We start from the raw sequence: 20,167 nt of genomic DNA, 5'->3' as shown, positions 1-20,167 counted from the left end.
ACACCCCGTCCTGTATATACTATTCCTGTACATTATATATACGCTACACCCCGTCCTGTATATACTATTCCTGTACATTATATATACGCTACACCCCGTCCTGTATATACTATTCCTGTACATTATATATACGCTACACCCCGTCCTGTATATACTATTCCTGTACATTATATATACACACTGCACCCCGTCCTGTATATACTATTCCTGTACATTATATATACACACTGCACCCCGTCCTGTATATACTATTCCTGTACATTATATATACGCTACACCCCGTCCTGTATATACTATTCCTGTACATTGTATATACGCTACACCCCGTCCTGTATATACTATTCCTGTACATTGTATATACGCTACACCCCGTCCTGTATATACTATTCCTGTACATTGTATATACGCTACACCCCGTCCTGTATATACTATTCCTGTACATTGTATATACGCTACACCCCGTCCTGTATATACTATTCCTGTACATTGTATATACGCTACACCCCGTCCTGTATATACTATTCCTGTACATTGTATATACGCTACACCCCGTCCTGTATATACTATTCCTGTACATTGTATATACGCTACACCCCGTCCTGTATATACTATTCCTGTACATTGTATATACGCTACACCCCGTCCTGTATATACTATTCCTGTACATTGTATATACGCTACACCCCGTCCTGTATATACTATTCCTGTACATTGTATATACGCTACACCCCGTCCTGTATATACTATTCCTGTACATTGTATATACGCTACACCCCGCCCTGTATATACTATTCCTGTACATTGTATATACGCTACACCCAGTCATGTATATACTATTCCTGTACATTATATATACGCTACAAACCCGTCCTGTATATACTATTCCTGTACATTATATATACACTATTTCTGTACATTACATATATAGCTCTACACTACACCATCATCCCTCGGCTTTTCCCGCTGTTTATCCCTCCTCTGTTCCTCTATCCAATTCCACACTGCACCGTTTTCAAGTTGACACATTTATTAAAGTGTATTTTCTGGGATGGGCTGGGGGCCAGTATTTTCTGGGATGGGCTGGGGGCCAGTATTTTCTGGGATGGGCTGGGGGCCAGCTTGGCAGGACTAAGTCGCACAGAAAGACAGCAGGGAGCAGATTTGGTGCCAGCTTCTCTTGCTGTTGAGTAGTTTGGGGGTCAGAAGGAGTTGAGGGATACAATGACAGTTCAGGGTCTCTGCTTGATGAGTTTCTTTATGTTTGGTCTGTTTCCCCCCAAGGGACAGGAGAGTGATAACTGCAAAAAGTCATATAAATCAAGAGACAGACGCTATCCAATCTAGAATCTACTCCTCTTATCATTGACAGCGAATCTGAGGAAATGGGAACCATCCAGGAAATTACATACAGGGGATCTTTGGGAAGAACATAGATGGAGGACATGAAGAAAGCCCAGAGATCTACAGAGGAGAACATAGATGGAGGACATGAAGAAAGCCCAGAGATCTACAGAGGAGAACATAGATGGAGGACACGAAGAAAACCCAGAGATCTACAGAGGAGAACATAGAGGGAGGAAATGAAGAAAGCCCAGAGATCTACAGAGGAGAACATAGATGGAGGACACGAAGAAAGCCCAGAGATCTACAGAGGAGAACATAGATGGAGGACACGAAGAAAGCCCAGAGATCTACAGAGGAGAACATAGAGGGAGGACACGAAGAAAGCCCAGAGATCTACAGAGGAGAACATAGAGGGAGGACACGAAGAAAGCCCAGAGATCTACAGAGGAGAACATAGAGGGAGGAAATGAAGAAAGCCCAGAGATCTACAGAGGAGAACATAGATGGAGGACACGAAGAAAACCCAGAGATCTACAGAGGAGAACATAGAGGGAGGAAATGAAGAAAGCCCAGAGATCTACAGAGGAGAACATAGATGGAGGACACGAAGAAAGCCCAGAGATCTACAGAGGAGAACATAGATGGAGGACACGAAGAAAGCCCAGAGATCTACAGAGGAGAACATAGATGGAGGACATGAAGAAAGCCCAGAGATCTACAGAGGAGAACATAGATGGAGGACATGAAGAAAGCCCAGAGATCTACAGAGGAGAACATAGAGGGAGGACACGAAGAAAACCCAGAGATCTACAGAGGAGAACATAGATGGAGGACATGAAGAAAGCCCAGAGATCTACAGAGGAGAACATAGATGGAGGACACGAAGAAAGCCCAGAGATCTACAGAGGAGAACATAGATGGAGGACACGAAGAAAGCCCAGAGATCTACAGAGGAGAACATAGATGGAGGACATGAAGAAAGCCCAGAGATCTACAGAGGAGAACATAGATGGAGGACATGAAGAAAGCCCAGAGATCTACAGAGGAGAACATAGATGGAGGACACGAAGAAAGCCCAGAGATCTACAGAGGAGAACATAGATGGAGGACATGAAGAAAGCCCAGAGATCTACAGAGGAGAACATAGATGGAGGACATGAAGAAAACCCAGAGATCTACAGAGGAGAACATAGATGGAGGACATGAAGAAAGCCCAGAGATCTACTGAGGAGAAAGTCTTGAGAACTTCTGCGGAGGATCTGAGGAAATCTGGTATCTTCAGGCAGGTGTAAGATCTACAGGCAGACATACAGTCAATCGATTGAAGATCTAGTTGTCTACTGATCTGGACTACAGATACAAGGCCTGTGTATAGATCTCCCATATGTATTGTGGCTAACTTGAGTTTCTTTCTATAGTGTGAACCATGCTTGATTTTTTTTTTTTTTTTATCTCTAGTTGATGGAGATCTTTGGGTAGGACATAATCTTTGGATTAACAGATGCTAGAGATCTATTAGATGGACCAAAATTCTAGGCAATGGATATCAACAGTGAAGAAGTCTGGCTCCCGGTTAAAAATCCAAAATCCAGGATTTATGAGGAAGAGAGGACTAGAAATACTGGAGATGGAAGGTCAAGGATCTTTTGAAGATATAGGAATCCACAGAATCTACTCTGAGGATGAGTAGACACTGGAGATCTGATGTGTGTACTGGGAGATATACAGGGAAAATGCAGATTAATAGCGGGTGGAGGTGTTTGAGGAGCACCAGGTTCTATCGCTTGGATCTGTAGACCTTGAGATCAATCCTAGTTTATACATTATCGGTCTATGTACATTGGACATCTAGACGTAGACATCGGATCTACAGTAAGGCATCTGTAAACACTAGAGATTTATGATATAGGATCAGGCGTCACTGTGTTATGGGGATCTACAGATATTGGAGATGTGTAGTCAGGTAAGGGAGCTATAGACTACAAACCTATTAGTAGATTAAACCTGGCAATCTGTCTGAAGATCAAAGTTGATGGAGTGTTGGGTCTGTAAACAATTCTTATATTTCTATAGCAGAGTTCTAGAAGATTGAAAAATGCTTTCTACATAAGAATCCTGAATTTATGAGCACAGATTAATGGGCCAGTTATCAGGGGCCAGAGGCAATGTAAACATTGGAGTATATGGCTAGGCCCAAGACCTACGAGGGTGGAGGTTGTAAACACTGGAGTCTATGACTAGGCTCATGATCTACGACGGTGGAGGTTGTAAATACTGGAGTCTACGACGGTGAAGGTTGTAAACACTGGAGTCTATGGCTAGGCTCAAAATCTACGAGGGTGGAGGTTGTAAACACTGGAGCATAAGGCTCGGCCCAAGATCTACAACTGTGGAGGTTGTAAACACTGGAGTCTGCGACGGTGAAGGTTGTAAACACTGGAGTCTATGGCTAGGCTCAGGATCTACGAGGGTGTAGGTTGTAAACATTTTAGTCTCTGGTCGGGCATTGGCTCTATAACAATGAACTATAATGAATCCTAACAGTATCTACAAGGAAGAAGAGATCTAAAAATACTGGAGATGGCTGGTCAGGGCTCTGTAGCTCCATAATCTCTCAATAATGTAGAGATCTATAGACAGGCCCAGCATCTTCATACACAGGAAAGCCATAGGGAGGGCTCCGTCGCCCCGGATGGGTTGTATCAGGATATGAGAAGTGTGTCAGCATCTTGCTGGATCAGGACGGCCGTGTCCTTGGGTTGATGCCTGACATGGGGGGGTGGGGGTTGCTGTCCATGTTGGAGGGTGACCGCAATGCCCTCTACACTCGCATGCGCCTATTTGCAGAGATCTGCAGATAATGGGTGCGTCCGCTATAGATATATAGGCTGCCTGACGTCTCTTTCTGTGTCCTGCCAGATCTAATATATACACCCGCCACCGCCGCCAGCCTCTGAGCTAATCACAAAATTGATCAGAATTAAGGGAGGGACAGAGTGTGCTGGACGTGAGGGGAATTCATCATGCGCTGCCGCCATGCAGGACTACAGGGGTTAATAATGCAATACTCCACAGCGGCTGGCAGACGAGGGGTTAACACGGAAACCCTGAGTGAACCTGCACATATCCAGGAGGGGTCTGCAGAATGGTGCAGCACTACACGTCTATGCAAGCCACGTGCAGCAGAGTTACATAGGGTAGTGATGACCACAATCTCAGCTCTGCTACATGTGTCCCTGTAGAGGACAATGCAGCTAGCTGGGGTAACACCCTGAGCCCCTCTCCTCCTTCTCCTCAATCTCCTCTCTCTCCCCTTTGTCCCCGACTTTTACCACCTCCTTAGCCTCTCTGATCACTGCCCGCAGGTATCTGGCCGGGTGAGCTCTGACCTCTGACACGTGTCGTGCTAAGGAAGGGCCTCGAGTGCTGCCCAGGAGGAGGTCACATCCAGGCAGGAAAGGGTTAGGGCAGGAGCCCCTGAGGAACAAGTGAGACAGCTCCTCCAAGAGGCCCAGAAAGCACAAGGCTGCATTGTGCCCCTGACTTAGGTAACCTCGCGGCAGCCTCTGACAGGCCTGCAGGAGGGTCACCCATACAACATAGGGCCCCGGGGCCCCGTTCTGCTGAAGGATCTGCCCCAGCACAGCTGTAGAGGCTCTGAGAACCAGCGAGAGGGCAGGGTGTAAGCATCTCCTCATATACAGCTCCACACCGGGGAAACCCACTCTCCATTGTCCACCAGCCCCCCAGGGCAAAAGATGGAAGAGCTTAGGAGCTTCACTATCCTCAGCTACCCATTCATCCAGGTACTGGACCCCCGGGGGCCATCCCTGAACCTCAACCACAGGAACCAGGTCAAAGCGAATACTGAGACTTTGGCTGGAGAGCAGAATAGAGAAGCAGTTACCCCAGGGCTCAGCCCGCTCCAAGGACAAGGGCAGAGAGAACTCCGAGAGATGGGACACCTCCGACAGCAGAGAAGAATTGAACCACAGAGAGACGTCATATGGAGACACATGGACGGTGCCGGCACCAACCACAGGGGGCGCAGGATCCCAGGCAGAGCGGCCCACCAAGTAGTGGCATGGGCTGGACTGTGAGAGGTGGAGCGAGGAGGGAAGGCGAATGATGGGCACTAACAGGGTATAAGAAATGGAGGAACATTCAAAGGGTGAGGGACACCCCAAATCTGAAGACGACACATCCAGGGAACCGGAGCACAGGCCACCAGACAGGAGCAGGAATGCATTGGGAGACGGCAACGGATGGACCCGAGCTGAAAGAACAAGATAAAATTGTAACCCCCAGCAGTCCATCACCCCCTATGACCAACAACTGTAAGAGACAGAAGTACATCATAGAGCATGATGGACAGGAGGTGTCTGGCTGTGTAGTAGTAGTCACAGCAGTACAGTATAGAGCATGATGGACAGGAGGTGTCTGTCTGTGTAGTAGTAGTACAGTATAGAGCATGATGGACAGGACAGGAGGGGTCTGGCTGTGTAGTAGTAGTACAGTATAGAGCATGATGGACAGGACAGGGGGTGTCTGGCTGTGTAGTAGTAGTCACAGCAGTACAGTATAGAGCATGATGGACAGGACAGGAGGGGTCTGGCTGTGTAGTAGTAGTACAGTATAGAGCATGATGGACAGGACAGGGGGTGTCTGGCTGTGTAGTAGTAGTCACAGCAGTACAGTATAGAGCATGATGGACAGGACAGGAGGGGTCTGGCTGTGTAGTAGTAGTAGTACAGTATAGAGCATGATGGACAGGACAGGAGGGGTCTGGCTGTGTAGTAGTAGTAGTACAGTATAGAGCATTATGGACAGGACAGGAGGGGTCTGGCTGTGTAGTAGTAGTAGTACAGTATAGAGCATGATGGACAGGACAGGAGGGGTCTGGCTGTGTAGTAGTAGTACAGTATAGAGCATGATGGACAGGAGGTGTCTGGCTGTGTAGTAGTAGCAGTACAGTATAGAGCATGATGGACAGGACAGGAGGGGTCTGGCTGTGTAGTAGTAGTAGTACAGTATAGAGCATGATGGACAGGACAGGAGGGGTCTGGCTGTGTAGTAGTAGCAGTAGTACAGTATAGAGCATGATGGACAGGAGGTGTCTGGCTGTGTAGTAGTAGCAGCACAGTATAGAGCATGATGGACAGGACAGGAGGTGTCTGGCTGTGTAGTAGTAGTACAGTATAGAGCATGATGGACAGGACAGGGGGTGTCTGGCTGTGTAGTAGTAGTACAGTATAGAGCATGATGGACAGGACAGGAGGGGTCTGGCTGTGTAGTAGTAGTAGTACAGTATAGAGCATGATGGACAGGACAGGACAGGAGGGGTCTGGCTGTGTAGTAGTAGTACAGTATAGAGCATGATGGACAGGACAGGAGGTGTCTGGCTGTGTAGTAGTAGTACAGTATAGAGCATGATGGACAGGACAGGAGGGGTCTGGCTGTGTAGTAGTAGTACAGTATAGAGCATGATGGACAGGAGGTGTCTGGCTGTGTAGTAGTAGCAGCACAGTATAGAGCATGATGGACAGGACAGGAGGTGTCTGGCTGTGTAGTAGTAGTACAGTATAGAGCATGATGGACAGGACAGGAGGTTTCTGGCTGAGTAGTAGTAACAGTACAGTATAGAGCATGATGGACAGGACAGGAGGTGTCTGGCTGTGTAGTAGTAGCAGTACAGTATAGAGCATGATGGACAGGAGGTGTCTGGCTGTGTAGTAGTAGCAGTACAGTATAGAGCATGATGGACAGGACAGGAGGTGTCTGGCTGTGTAGTAGTAGTACAGTATAGAGCATGATGGACAGGACAGGAGGTGTCTGGCTGTGTAGTAGTAGTAGTACAGTATAGAGCATGATGGGCAGGACAGGAGGGGTCTGGCTGTGTAGTAGTAGTACAGTATAGAGCATGATGGACAGGACAGGAGGTGTCTGGCTGTGTAGTAGTAGTACAGTATAGAGCATGATGGACAGGACAGGAGGTTTCTGCCTGAGTAGTAGTAACAGTACAGTACAGAGCATGATGGACAGGACAGGAGGGGTCTGGCTGTGTAGTAGCAGTACAGTATAGAGCATGATGGACAGGACAGGAGGGGTCTGGCTGTGTAGTAGTAGTACAGTATAGAGCATGATGGACAGGACAGGAGGTTTCTGGCTGAGTAGTAGTAACAGTACAGTATAGAGCATGATGGACAGGACAGGAGGGGTCTGGCTGTGTAGTAGCAGTACAGTATAGAGCATGATGGACAGGACAGGAGGGGTCTGGCTGTGTAGTAGTAGTACAGTATAGAGCATGATGGACAGGACAGGAGGTTTCTGGCTGAGTAGTAGTAACAGTACAGTATAGAGCATGATGGACAGGACAGGAGGTTTCTGGCTGAGTAGTAGTAACAGTACAGTATAGAGCATGATGGACATGTAGCTGTCACAGTGGTAGTAGTTTCCTCACGGACACCCACCGATGAGGTTGAAGACGAGGTCCTTGGCTTGCAGACAGGTGTGCAGGACATCCTTCCCCTGCAGCGCGATGCTCTGTCTCCTCTCCAGCTCCTCCAAAAGTTTATTCAGCTCCTCGATGCGAGACCCAGAACAGAAATCCAGGTCAGTCAGAGGCCGCGCCCGGACCGCCATGTCACGTGACCATCAACCTACATAAAGCAGAGGTGAAAATTAGAGTGATGCTCTGCAGTGTAGGAGGAGCAATGTTCTTAAGGGAAGTCAGATGTGTAATAATCTGCAGGATAAATCACTACATATCAGGAGGCAGCAGAGTCGTGTTCTGTATGCAGATTGGTTTGCCCAGAGTTTGCACCCAGTATCTGCTCTCCCAATATATTAGCTCATCGTTACAGTGTATCACTGTCCCAGAGCCCAATCCCTTCCCCATCATCGTTACAGTGTATCACTGGCCCAGAGCCCAATCCCTTCCCCATCATCGTTACAGTGTATCACTGGCCCAGAGCCCAATCCCTTCCCCATCATCGTTACAGTGTATCACTGCCCCAGAGCCCAATCCCTTCCCCATCATCATTACAGTATCACTGGCCCAGAGCCCAATCCCTTCCCCATCATCATTACAGTATCACTGGCCCAGAGCCCAATCCCTTCCCCATCATCATTACAGTATCACTGGCCCAGAGCCCAATCCCTTCCCCATCATCATTACAGTGTATCACTGGCCCAGAGCCCAATCCTTTCCCCATCATCATTACAGTGTATCACTGGCCCAGAGCCCAATCCCTTCCCCATCATCATTACAGTATCACTGGCCCAGAGCCCAATCCCTTCCCCATCATCATTACAGTATCACTGGCCCAGAGCCCAATCCCTTCCCCATCATCATTACAGTGTATCACTGGCCCAGAGCCCAATCCCTTCCCCATCATCATTACAGTGTATCACTGGCCCAGAGCCCAATCCTTTCCCCATCATCATTACAGTGTATCACTGGCCCAGAGCCCTATCCCTTCCCCATCATCATTACAGTGTATCACTGGCCCAGAGCCCTATCCCTTCCCCATCATCATTACAGTGTATCACTGGCCCAGAGCCCTATCCCTTCCCCATCATCATTACAGTGTATCACTGGCCCAGAGCCCTATCCCTTCCCCATCATCATTACAGTGTATCACTGGCCCAGAGCCCTATCCCTTCCCCATCATCATTACAGTGTATCACTGGCCCAGAGCCCTATCCCTTCCCCATCATCATTACAGTGTATCACTGGCCCAGAGCCCTATCCCTTCCCCATCATCCTTACAGTGTATCACTGGCCCAGAGCCCAATCCCTTCCCCATCATCATTACAGTGTATCACTGGCCCAGAGCCCAATCCCTTCCCCATCATCATTACAGTGTATCACTGGCCCAGAGCCCAATCCCTTCCCCATCATCATTACAGTGTATCACTGGCCCAGAGCCCAATCCCTTCCCCATCATCATTACAGTGTATCACTGGCCCAGAGCCCAATCCCTTCCCCATCATCATTACAGTGTATCACTGGCCCAGAGCCCAATCCCTTCCCCATCATCATTACAGTGTATCACTGGCCCAGAGCCCAATCCCTTCCCCATCATCATTACAGTGTATCACTGGCCCAGAGCCCAATCCCTTCCCCATCATCATTACAGTGTATCACTGGCCCAGAGCCCAATCCCTTCCCCATCATCATTACAGTGTATCACTGGCCCAGAGCCCAATCCCTTCCCCATCATCATTACAGTGTATCACTGGCCCAGAGCCCAATCCCTTCCCCATCATCATTACAGTGTATCACTGGCCCAGAGCCCAATCCCTTCCCCATCATCATTACAGTGTATCACTGGCCCAGAGCCCAATCCCTTCCCCATCATCATTACAGTGTATCACTGGCCCAGAGCCCAATCCCTTCCCCATCATCATTACAGTGTATCACTGGCCCAGAGCCCAATCCCTTCCCCATCATCATTACAGTGTATCACTGGCCCAGAGCCCAATCCCTTCCCCATCATCATTACAGTGTATCACTGGCCCAGAGCCCAATCCCTTCCCCATCATCATTACAGTGTATCACTGGCCCAGAGCCCAATCCCTTCCCCATCATCATTACAGTGTATCACTGGCCCAGAGCCCAATCCCTTCCCCATCATCATTACAGTGTATCACTGGCCCAGAGCCCAATCCCTTCCCCATCATCATTACAGTGTATCACTGGCCCAGAGCCCAATCCCTTCCCCATCATCATTACAGTGTATCACTGGCCCAGAGCCCAATCCCTTCCCCATCATCATTACAGTGTATCACTGGCCCAGAGCCCAATCCCTTCCCCATCATCATTACAGTGTATCACTGGCCCAGAGCCCAATCCCTTCCCCATCATCATTACAGTGTATCACTGGCCCAGAGCCCAATCCCTTCCCCATCATCATTACAGTGTATCACTGGCCCAGAGCCCAATCCCTTCCCCATCATCATTACAGTGTATCACTGGCCCAGAGCCCAATCCCTTCCCCATCATCATTACAGTGTATCACTGGCCCAGAGCCCAATCCCTTCCCCATCATCATTACAGTGTATCACTGGCCCAGAGCCCAATCCCTTCCCCATCATCATTACAGTGTATCACTGGCCCAGAGCCCAATCCCTTCCCCATCATCATTACAGTGTATCACTGGCCCAGAGCCCAATCCCTTCCCCATCATCATTACAGTGTATCACTGGCCCAGAGCCCAATCCCTTCCCCATCATCATTACAGTGTATCACTGGCCCAGAGCCCAATCCCTTCCCCATCATCATTACAGTGTATCACTGGCCCAGAGCCCAATCCCTTCCCCATCATCATTACAGTGTATCACTGGCCCAGAGCCCAATCCCTTCCCCATCATCATTACAGTGTATCAGTGGCCCAGAGCCCAATCCCTTCCCCATCATCATTACAGTGTATCAGTGGCCCAGAGCCCAATCCCTTCCCCATCATCATTACAGTGTATCAGTGGCCCAGAGCCCAATCCCTTCCCCATCATCATTACAGTGTATCAGTGGCCCAGAGCCCAATCCCTTCCCCATCATCATTACAGTGTATCAGTGGCCCAGAGCCCAATCCCTTCCCCATCATCATTACAGTGTATCAGTGGCCCAGAGCCCAATCCCTTCCCCATCATCATTACAGTGTATCAGTGGCCCAGAGCCCAATCCCTTCCCCATCATCATTACAGTGTATCAGTGGCCCAGAGCCCAATCCCTTCCCCATCATCATTACAGTGTATCAGTGGCCCAGAGCCCAATCCCTTCCCCATCATCATTACAGTGTATCAGTGGCCCAGAGCCCAATCCCTTCCCCATCATCATTACAGTGTATCAGTGGCCCAGAGCCCAATCCCTTCCCCATCATCATTACAGTGTATCAGTGGCCCAGAGCCCAATCCCTTCCCCATCATCATTACAGTGTATCAGTGGCCCAGAGCCCAATCCCTTCCCCATCATCATTACAGTGTATCAGTGGCCCAGAGCCCAATCCCTTCCCCATCATCATTACAGTGTATCAGTGGCCCAGAGCCCAATCCCTTCCCCATCATCATTACAGTGTATCAGTGGCCCAGAGCCCAATCCCTTCCCCATCATCATTACAGTGTATCAGTGGCCCAGAGCCCAATCCCTTCCCCATCATCATTACAGTGTATCAGTGGCCCAGAGCCCAATCCCTTCCCCATCATCATTACAGTGTATCAGTGGCCCAGAGCCCAATCCCTTCCCCATCATCATTACAGTGTATCAGTGGCCCAGAGCCCAATCCCTTCCCCATCATCATTACAGTGTATCAGTGGCCCAGAGCCCAATCCCTTCCCCATCATCATTACAGTGTATCAGTGGCCCAGAGCCCAATCCCTTCCCCATCATCATTACAGTGTATCAGTGGCCCAGAGCCCAATCCCTTCCCCATCATCATTACAGTGTATCAGTGGCCCAGAGCCCAATCCCTTCCCCATCATCATTACAGTGTATCAGTGGCCCAGAGCCCAATCCCTTCCCCATCATCATTACAGTGTATCAGTGGCCCAGAGCCCAATCCCTTCCCCATCATCATTACAGTGTATCAGTGGCCCAGAGCCCAATCCCTTCCCCATCATCATTACAGTGTATCAGTGGCCCAGAGCCCAATCCCTTCCCCATCATCATTACAGTGTATCAGTGGCCCAGAGCCCAATCCCTTCCCCATCATCATTACAGTGTATCAGTGGCCCAGAGCCCAATCCCTTCCCCATCATCATTACAGTGTATCAGTGGCCCAGAGCCCAATCCCTTCCCCATCATCATTACAGTGTATCAGTGGCCCAGAGCCCAATCCCTTCCCCATCATCATTACAGTGTATCAGTGGCCCAGAGCCCAATCCCTTCCCCATCATCATTACAGTGTATCAGTGGCCCAGAGCCCAATCCCTTCCCCATCATCATTACAGTGTATCAGTGGCCCAGAGCCCAATCCCTTCCCCATCATCATTACAGTGTATCAGTGGCCCAGAGCCCAATCCCTTCCCCATCATCATTACAGTGTATCAGTGGCCCAGAGCCCAATCCCTTCCCCATCATCATTACAGTGTATCAGTGGCCCAGAGCCCAATCCCTTCCCCATCATCATTACAGTGTATCAGTGGCCCAGAGCCCAATCCCTTCCCCATCATCATTACAGTGTATCAGTGGCCCAGAGCCCAATCCCTTCCCCATCATCATTACAGTGTATCAGTGGCCCAGAGCCCAATCCCTTCCCCATCATCATTACAGTGTATCAGTGGCCCAGAGCCCAATCCCTTCCCCATCATCATTACAGTGTATCAGTGGCCCAGAGCCCAATCCCTTCCCCATCATCATTACAGTGTATCAGTGGCCCAGAGCCCAATCCCTTCCCCATCATCATTACAGTGTATCACTGGCCCAGAGCCCAATCCCTTCCCCATCATCATTACAGTGTATCACTGGCTCAGAGCCCAATCCCTTCCCCATCATCATTACAGTGTATCACTGGCCCAGAGCCCAATCCCTTCCCCATCATCATTACAGTGTATCACTGGCCCAGAGCCCAATCCCTTCCCCATCATCATTACAGTGTATCACTGGCCCAGAGCCCAATCCCTTCCCCATCATCATTACAGTGTATCACTGGCCCAGAGCCCAATCCCTTCCCCATCATCATTACAGTGTATCACTGGCCCAGAGCCCAATCCCTTCCCCATCATCATTACAGTGTATCACTGGCCCAGAGCCCAATCCCTTCCCCATCATCATTACAGTGTATCACTGGCCCAGAGCCCAATCCCTTCCCCATCATCATTACAGTGTATCACTGGCCCAGAGCCCAATCCCTTCCCCATCATCATTACAGTGTATCACTGGCCCAGAGCCCAATCCCTTCCCCATCATCATTACAGTGTATCACTGGCCCAGAGCCCAATCCCTTCCCCATCATCATTACAGTGTATCACTGGCCCAGAGCCCAATCCCTTCCCCATCATCATTACAGTGTATCACTGGCCCAGAGCCCAATCCCTTCCCCATCATCATTACAGTGTATCACTGGCCCAGAGCCCAATCCCTTCCCCATCATCATTACAGTGTATCACTGGCCCAGAGCCCAATCCCTTCCCCATCATCATTACAGTGTATCACTGGCCCAGAGCCCAATCCCTTCCCCATCATCATTACAGTGTATCACTGGCCCAGAGCCCAATCCCTTCCCCATCATCATTACAGTGTATCACTGGCCCAGAGCCCAATCCCTTCCCCATCATCATTACAGTGTATCACTGGCCCAGAGCCCAATCCCTTCCCCATCATCATTACAGTGTATCACTGGCCCAGAGTCCAATCCCCCCAATTCATCATTACAGTATCACTGGCCCAGATACAAATCCCCCCCCCCCCCCATCATCATTACAGTATCACTGGCCCAGAGCCCAATCCCTTCCCATTCATCATTACAGTATCACTGGCCCAGATACAAATCCCCCCCCCCATCATCATTACAGTATCACTGGCCCAGAGCCCAATCCCCCCCACATCATCATTGCAGTGTATCACTGGCCCAGAGCCCAATCCCTTCCCCATCTCCATTACAGTGTATCACTGGCCCAGAGCCCAATCCCTTCCCCATCATCATTACAGTGTATCACTGGCCCAGAGCCCAATCCCTTCCCCATCATCATTACAGTGTATCACTGGCCCAGAGCCCAATCCCTTCCCCATCATCATTACAGTGTATCACTGGCCCAGAGCCCAATCCCTTCCCCATCATCATTACAGTGTATCACTGGCCCAGAGCCCAATCCCTTCCCCATCATCATTACAGTGTATCACTGGCCCAGAGCCCAATCCCTTCCCCATCATCATTACAGTGTATCACTGGCCCAGAGCCCAATCCCTTCCCCATCATCATTACAGTGTATCACTGGCCCAGAGCCCAATCCCTTCCCCATCATCATTACAGTGTATCACTGGCCCAGAGCCCAATCCCTTCCCCATCATCATTACAGTGTATCACTGGCCCAGAGCCCAATCCCTTCCCCATCATCATTACAGTGTATCACTGGCCCAGAGCCCAATCCCTTCCCCATCATCATTACAGTGTATCACTGGCCCAGAGCCCAATCCCTTCCCCATCATCATTACAGTGTATCACTGGCCCAGAGCCCAATCCCTTCCCCATCATCATTACAGTGTATCACTGGCCCAGAGTCCAATCCCCCCAATTCATCATTACAGTATCACTGGCCCAGATACAAATCCCCCCCCCCCCCCCCCATCATCATTACAGTATCACTGGCCCAGAGCCCAATCCCTTCCCATTCATCATTACAGTATCACTGGCCCAGATACAAATCCCCCCCCCCCCATCATCATTACAGTATCACTGGCCCAGAGCCCAATCCCCCCCACATCATCATTGCAGTGTATCACTGGCCCAGAGCCCAATCCCTTCCCCATCTCCATTACAGTGTATCACTGGCCCAGAGCCCAATCCCTTCCCCATCATCATTACAGTGTATCACTGGCCCAGAGCCCAATCCCTTCCCCATCATCATTACAGTGTATCAGTGGCCCAGAGCCCAATCCCTTCCCCATCATCATTACAGTGTATCACTGGCCCAGAGCCCAATCCCTTCCCCATCATCATTACAGTGTATCAGTGGCCCAGAGTCCAATCCCCCCAATTCATCATTACAGTATCACTGGCCCAGATACAAATCCCCCCCCCCCCCATCATCATTACAGTATCACTGGCCCAGAGCCCAATCCCTTCCCATTCATCATTACAGTATCACTGGCCCAGATACAAATCCCCCCCCCCCCCATCATCATTACAGTATCACTGGCCCAGAGCCCAATCCCCCCCACATCATCATTGCAGTGTATCACTGGCCCAGAGCCCAATCCCTTCCCCATCTCCATTACAGTGTATCACTGTCCCAGAGCCCAATCCCTTCCCCATCATCATTACAGTGTATCACTGGCCCAGAGCCCAATCCCTTCCCCATCATCATTACAGTGTATCACTGGCCCAGAGCCCAATCCTTTCCCCATCATCATTACAGTGTATCACTGGCCCAGAGCCCAATCCCTTCCCCATCATCATTACAGTATCACTGGCCCAGAGCCCAATCCCTTCCCCATCATCATTACAGTGTATCACTGGCCCAGAGCCCAATCCCTTCCCCATCATCATTACAGTATCACTGGCCCAGAGCCCAATCCCTTCCCCATCATCATTACAGTGTATCACTGGCCCAGAGCCCAATCCCTTCCCCATCATCATTACAGTGTATCACTGGCCCAGAGCCCAATCCCTTCCCCATCATCATTACCAGTATCACTGCCCCAGAGTCCAATCCATTCCCCATCAGCATTACAGTATCACTGGCCCAGAGCCCAATCCCTTCCCCATCATCATTACAGTGTATCACTGCCCCAGAGCCCAATCCCTTCCCCATCATCGTTACAGTGTATCACTGGCCCAGAGCCCAATCCCTTCCCCATCATCATTACAGTGTATCACTGGCCCAGAGCCCAATCCCTTCCCCATCATCATTACAGTGTATCACTGGCCCAGAGTCCAATCCCCCCATCATCATTACAGTATCACTGGCCCAGAGTCCAATCCCTCTCCCATCATCATTACAGTGTATCACTGGCCCAGAGTCCAATCCCCCCCATCATCATTACAGTATCACTGGCCCAGATACAAATCCCCCCCCCCCCATCATCATTACAGTATCACTGGCCCAGAGCCCAATCCCCCCCCCCATCATCATTGCAGTGTATCACTGGCCCAGAGCCCAATCCCTTCCCCATCTCCATTACAGTATCACTGTCCCAGAGCCCAATCCCTTCCCCATCATCATTACAGTATCACTGGCCCAGAGTCCAATCCCCCCCATCATCATTACAGTATCACTGGCCCAGAGTCCAATCCCTTCCCCATCATCATTACAGTATCACTGCCCCAGAGTCCAATTCCTTCCCCATCATCATTACAGTGTATCACTGGCCCAGAGCCCAATCCCCCCATCATCATTACAGTGTATCACTGGCCCAGAGCCCAATCCCTTCCCCATCTCCATTACAGTATCACTGTCCCAGAGCCCAATCCCTTCCCCATCATCATTACAGTATCACTGGCCCAGAGTCCAATCCCCCCATCATCATTACAGTATCACTGGCCCAGAGTCCAATCCCTTCCCCATCATCATTACAGTATCACTGCCCCAGAGTCCAATTCCTTCCCCATCATCATTACAGTATCACTGCCCCAGAGTCCAATTCCTTCCCCATCATCATTACAGTGTATCACTGGCCCAGAGCCCAATCCCCCCATCATCATTACAGTGTATCACTGGCCCAGAGCCCAATCCCCCCATCATCATTACAGTATCACTGGCCCAGAGCCCAATCCCTTCCCATTCATCATTACAGTATCACTGGCCCAGATACAAATCCCCCCCCCCCCATCATCATTACAGTATCACTGGCCCAGAGCCCAATCCCTTCCCATTCATCATTACAGTATCACTGGCCCAGATACAAATCCCCCCCCCCCCCCATCATCATTACAGTATCACTGGCCCAGAGCCCAATCCCTTCCCATTCATCATTACAGTATCACTGGCCCAGATACAAATCCCCCCCCCCCATCATCATTACAGTATCACTGGCCCAGAGCCCAATCCCCCCATCATCATTACAGTATCACTGGCCCAGAGCCCAATCCCCCCCCACATCAACATTAAACCTATCATTATACATCTTGCCATGCCAGATTTGTTCACAGTTCACACCAGGTTTAACTTAAGGCAGTGAATCATGGAGGATTCCAGGATAAGTCCTCACAGCAGATCATCATGTAACCTGCTGCGCCCCTCTTACCTGCCACAGAAACAACCTGCGCTCCTTTCACCATGTAATCACTTCCAGGATATAAGACTGCCCCACCCCCCACCTGCAGACCAAGCCTTAGCCCCGCCCACTCACCTGCACACACCTGAGGCCAGGCCCTACCCACTCACCTGAGGCCCAGCCTCCCTTCACATACCTGGGTGCGTTTAATCTTTCAGTTTTGCAGGTTCAGTTTTTGAAGCCAAAAGCAGGTGTGGACGATAATGGGGGAGAAGAGAGAAGCTGCTCCTACTGCTCGTTCTCTCCACTCCTGGTTTGGACATCAACAACTGCACCTGAAAAACTCAACGTGTGAACACAGCCTAAAAGTGCCCTCACACATTGGCCAAGATCTATAATTGTGTTTGTGCCAGTTTTCTGGTGAATTTGCGCTGATAGAACGTCTTTGGATCTTTGCTGCTCGGTGTCTGACAAGACAGAAACATCTGCACATAAAGGGGCAGTTACTGCTTAGTCTGAATCCCCCTGTAACATCATGCCCAACTCTGGCTCCACTGGTGACATCTGCCCCCCCTGTAACATCACCCCCCACCATTGACTCCTCTGGTGACATCTGCCCCCCCTGTAACATTACCACCACCATTGACTCATCTGGTGACACCTGCCCCCCTGTAACATCACCCCCCACCATTGACTCGCCTGGTGACACCTGCCCCCCTGTAACATTACCACCACCATTGACTCCTCTGGTGACAACTGCTCCCCCTGTAACATTACCACCACCATTGACTCGCCTGGTGACACCTGCTCCCCCTGTAACATTACCACTGCCATTGACTCCTCTGGTGACACCTGCCCCCCTGTAACATTACCACCACCATTGACTCGCCTGGTGACACCTGCCCCCCTGTAACATTACCACTGCCATTGACTCCTCTGGTGACAACTGCCCCCCCTGTAACATTACCACCACCATTGACTCGCCTGGTGACACCTGCCCCCCTGTAACATCACCCCCCACCATTGACTCGTCTGGTGACAACTGCTCCCCCTGTAACATCACCACCACCATTGACTCGCCTGGTGACACCTGCCCCCCTGTAACATCACCACCACCATAGACTCGCCTGGTGACACCTGCCCCCCTGTAACATCACCCCCCACCATTGACTCGTCTGGTGACAACTGCTCCCCCTGTAACATCACCACCACCATTGACTCGCCTGGTGACACCTGCCCCCCTGTAACATCACCACCACCATAGACTCGTCTGGTGACACCTGCCCCCCTGTAACATCACCACCACCATAGACTCGTCTGGTGACACCTGCCCCCCTGTAACATCATCACCACCATAGACTCGCCTGGTGACACCTGCCCCCCTGTAACATCATCACCACCATAGACTCGTCTGGTGACACCTGCCCCCCCTGTAACATCACCACCACCATAGACTCCTCTGATGACCCCTCCCCCCCTGTAATATCACCACCACCATAAACTCGTCTGGTGACACCTGCCCCCCTGTAACATCACCACCACCATAGACTCGTCTGGTGACACCTGCCCCCCTGTAACATCACCACCACCATAGACTCGTCTGGTGACACCTGCCCCCCTGTAATATCACCACCACCATAGACTCGTCTGGTGACACCTGCCCCCCTGTAACATCACCACCACCATAGACTCGTCTGGTGACACCTGCCCCCCTGTAACATCACCACCACCATAAACTCGTCTGGTGACACCTGCCCCCCTGTAACATTACCACCACCATTGACTCGCCTGGTGACACCTGCCCCCCTGTAACATCACCAACACCATAGACTCGTCTGGTGACCCCTTTCCCCCCTGTAACATCACCACCACCATAGACTCGTCTGGTGACACCTGCCCCCCTGTAACATCACCACCACCATAGACTCGTCTGGTGACACCTGCCCCCCTGTAACATCACCACCACCATAAACTCGTCTGGTGACACCTGCCCCCTGTAACATCATCACCACCATAGACTCGTCTGGTGACACCTGCCCCCCTGTAACATCACCACCACCATAAACTCGTCTGGTGACCCCCCCCCCCCCCTGTAACATCACCACCAGCATACCCGACTCCTAGGATTCAGAAAAATCTGCCTCTCCCAGTATACCCTGCTCTTTGTGCCTGCACCTTAGAGAAAGCTCCCCAGCAATATTCCTGCATTCCTGGAAACGCACAAGAGGAACACAGGAGGCTTTCTCTTCAGTGGAATGACTTGAAGATCCGGCAGGGAGTCAAGGGAGGTGCCGGATTATAAGGGCACGCCAGATTAGCCAGCTCCAATTAGGAGGACACTGGCCCTTTAAATCAGGATGAGTCGTGGAGGAGTCACTGGAGGAGGCGTGTGGCCTGGACAGGACCACAGCCTGGAGCCTGGAGAGGTAAGTACGGCAGGGGCGGTGACTGCACCACACCAGAGGGCACGTAGTGCACGTACCGAGGATCGCGGATACGGCTGTGACAGTGCCCCCCTTCAGCTTCTTCTTCCTTTTCTTTCCTTTTCTTTCATCTCCTCCAATTCATCTTGGGACACCTGAGGAGGAAAGCAGAAATAGGACAAACCGAGATGCTTGGACCTGGCATGAAACAAACTGAGGACACCTTGAAGACATCTGGAACGTCTTTTGGCCGGAGACTGGAGTGGCCCTTGGGAAGCCAGAAGCTGGAGTGGCCCTTGGGAAGGCTCCGACTCTTGGGAAGCCAAAGCAGCGCTGGGAGGCTGCGGTGGCCGGAGCAACTCATGGGAAGCTGCAGGCTGGAGCGGCTCTTGGCACAGCGGAGCGGCCTCTGGGAGGGCCGGAGACTCTGGAGCGGCCTCTGGGAGGGCCAGAGACTCTGGATCAGCCTCTGGGAAGGACGGAGACACTGGAGCGGTCTCTGGGAAGGACGGGGACACTGGAGCGGCCT

General features: G+C 50.8%; 1 protein-coding gene across 4 annotated transcripts in view; it reads right to left on the bottom strand.

Annotated features, from left to right (window-relative positions):
- FGF11 (fibroblast growth factor 11) overlaps positions 1-19,794 on the bottom strand; it is a 34,350-nt gene extending 14,556 nt beyond the window's left edge. The window contains exons 1-3 of one of the 4 annotated variants that reach the window (XM_072150086.1): positions 17,246-17,318; positions 7,815-8,003; positions 5,252-5,620 (exon numbers count right to left, since the gene is read on the bottom strand). In XM_072150086.1, coding sequence (XP_072006187.1) covers positions 5,252-5,620; positions 7,815-7,986 — 541 coding nt within the window. In that variant the 5' untranslated portion in view covers positions 7,987-8,003; positions 17,246-17,318. Of the gene's footprint in view, positions 1-2,720; positions 5,621-7,814; positions 8,004-17,245; positions 17,319-19,697 lie in introns of those variants that run through there. The other 3 variants (XM_072150085.1, XM_072150084.1, XM_072150088.1) reach the window with 3 other exon arrangements.
- Positions 19,795-20,167: the final 373 nt, after the last annotated feature.

This window comes from Engystomops pustulosus, chromosome 4 (genome assembly GCF_040894005.1).
Source record: "Engystomops pustulosus chromosome 4, aEngPut4.maternal, whole genome shotgun sequence".
Taxonomy (NCBI): Eukaryota; Metazoa; Chordata; class Amphibia; order Anura; family Leptodactylidae; genus Engystomops; species Engystomops pustulosus.
This window is presented reverse-complemented; position numbering and strand designations above follow the sequence as displayed.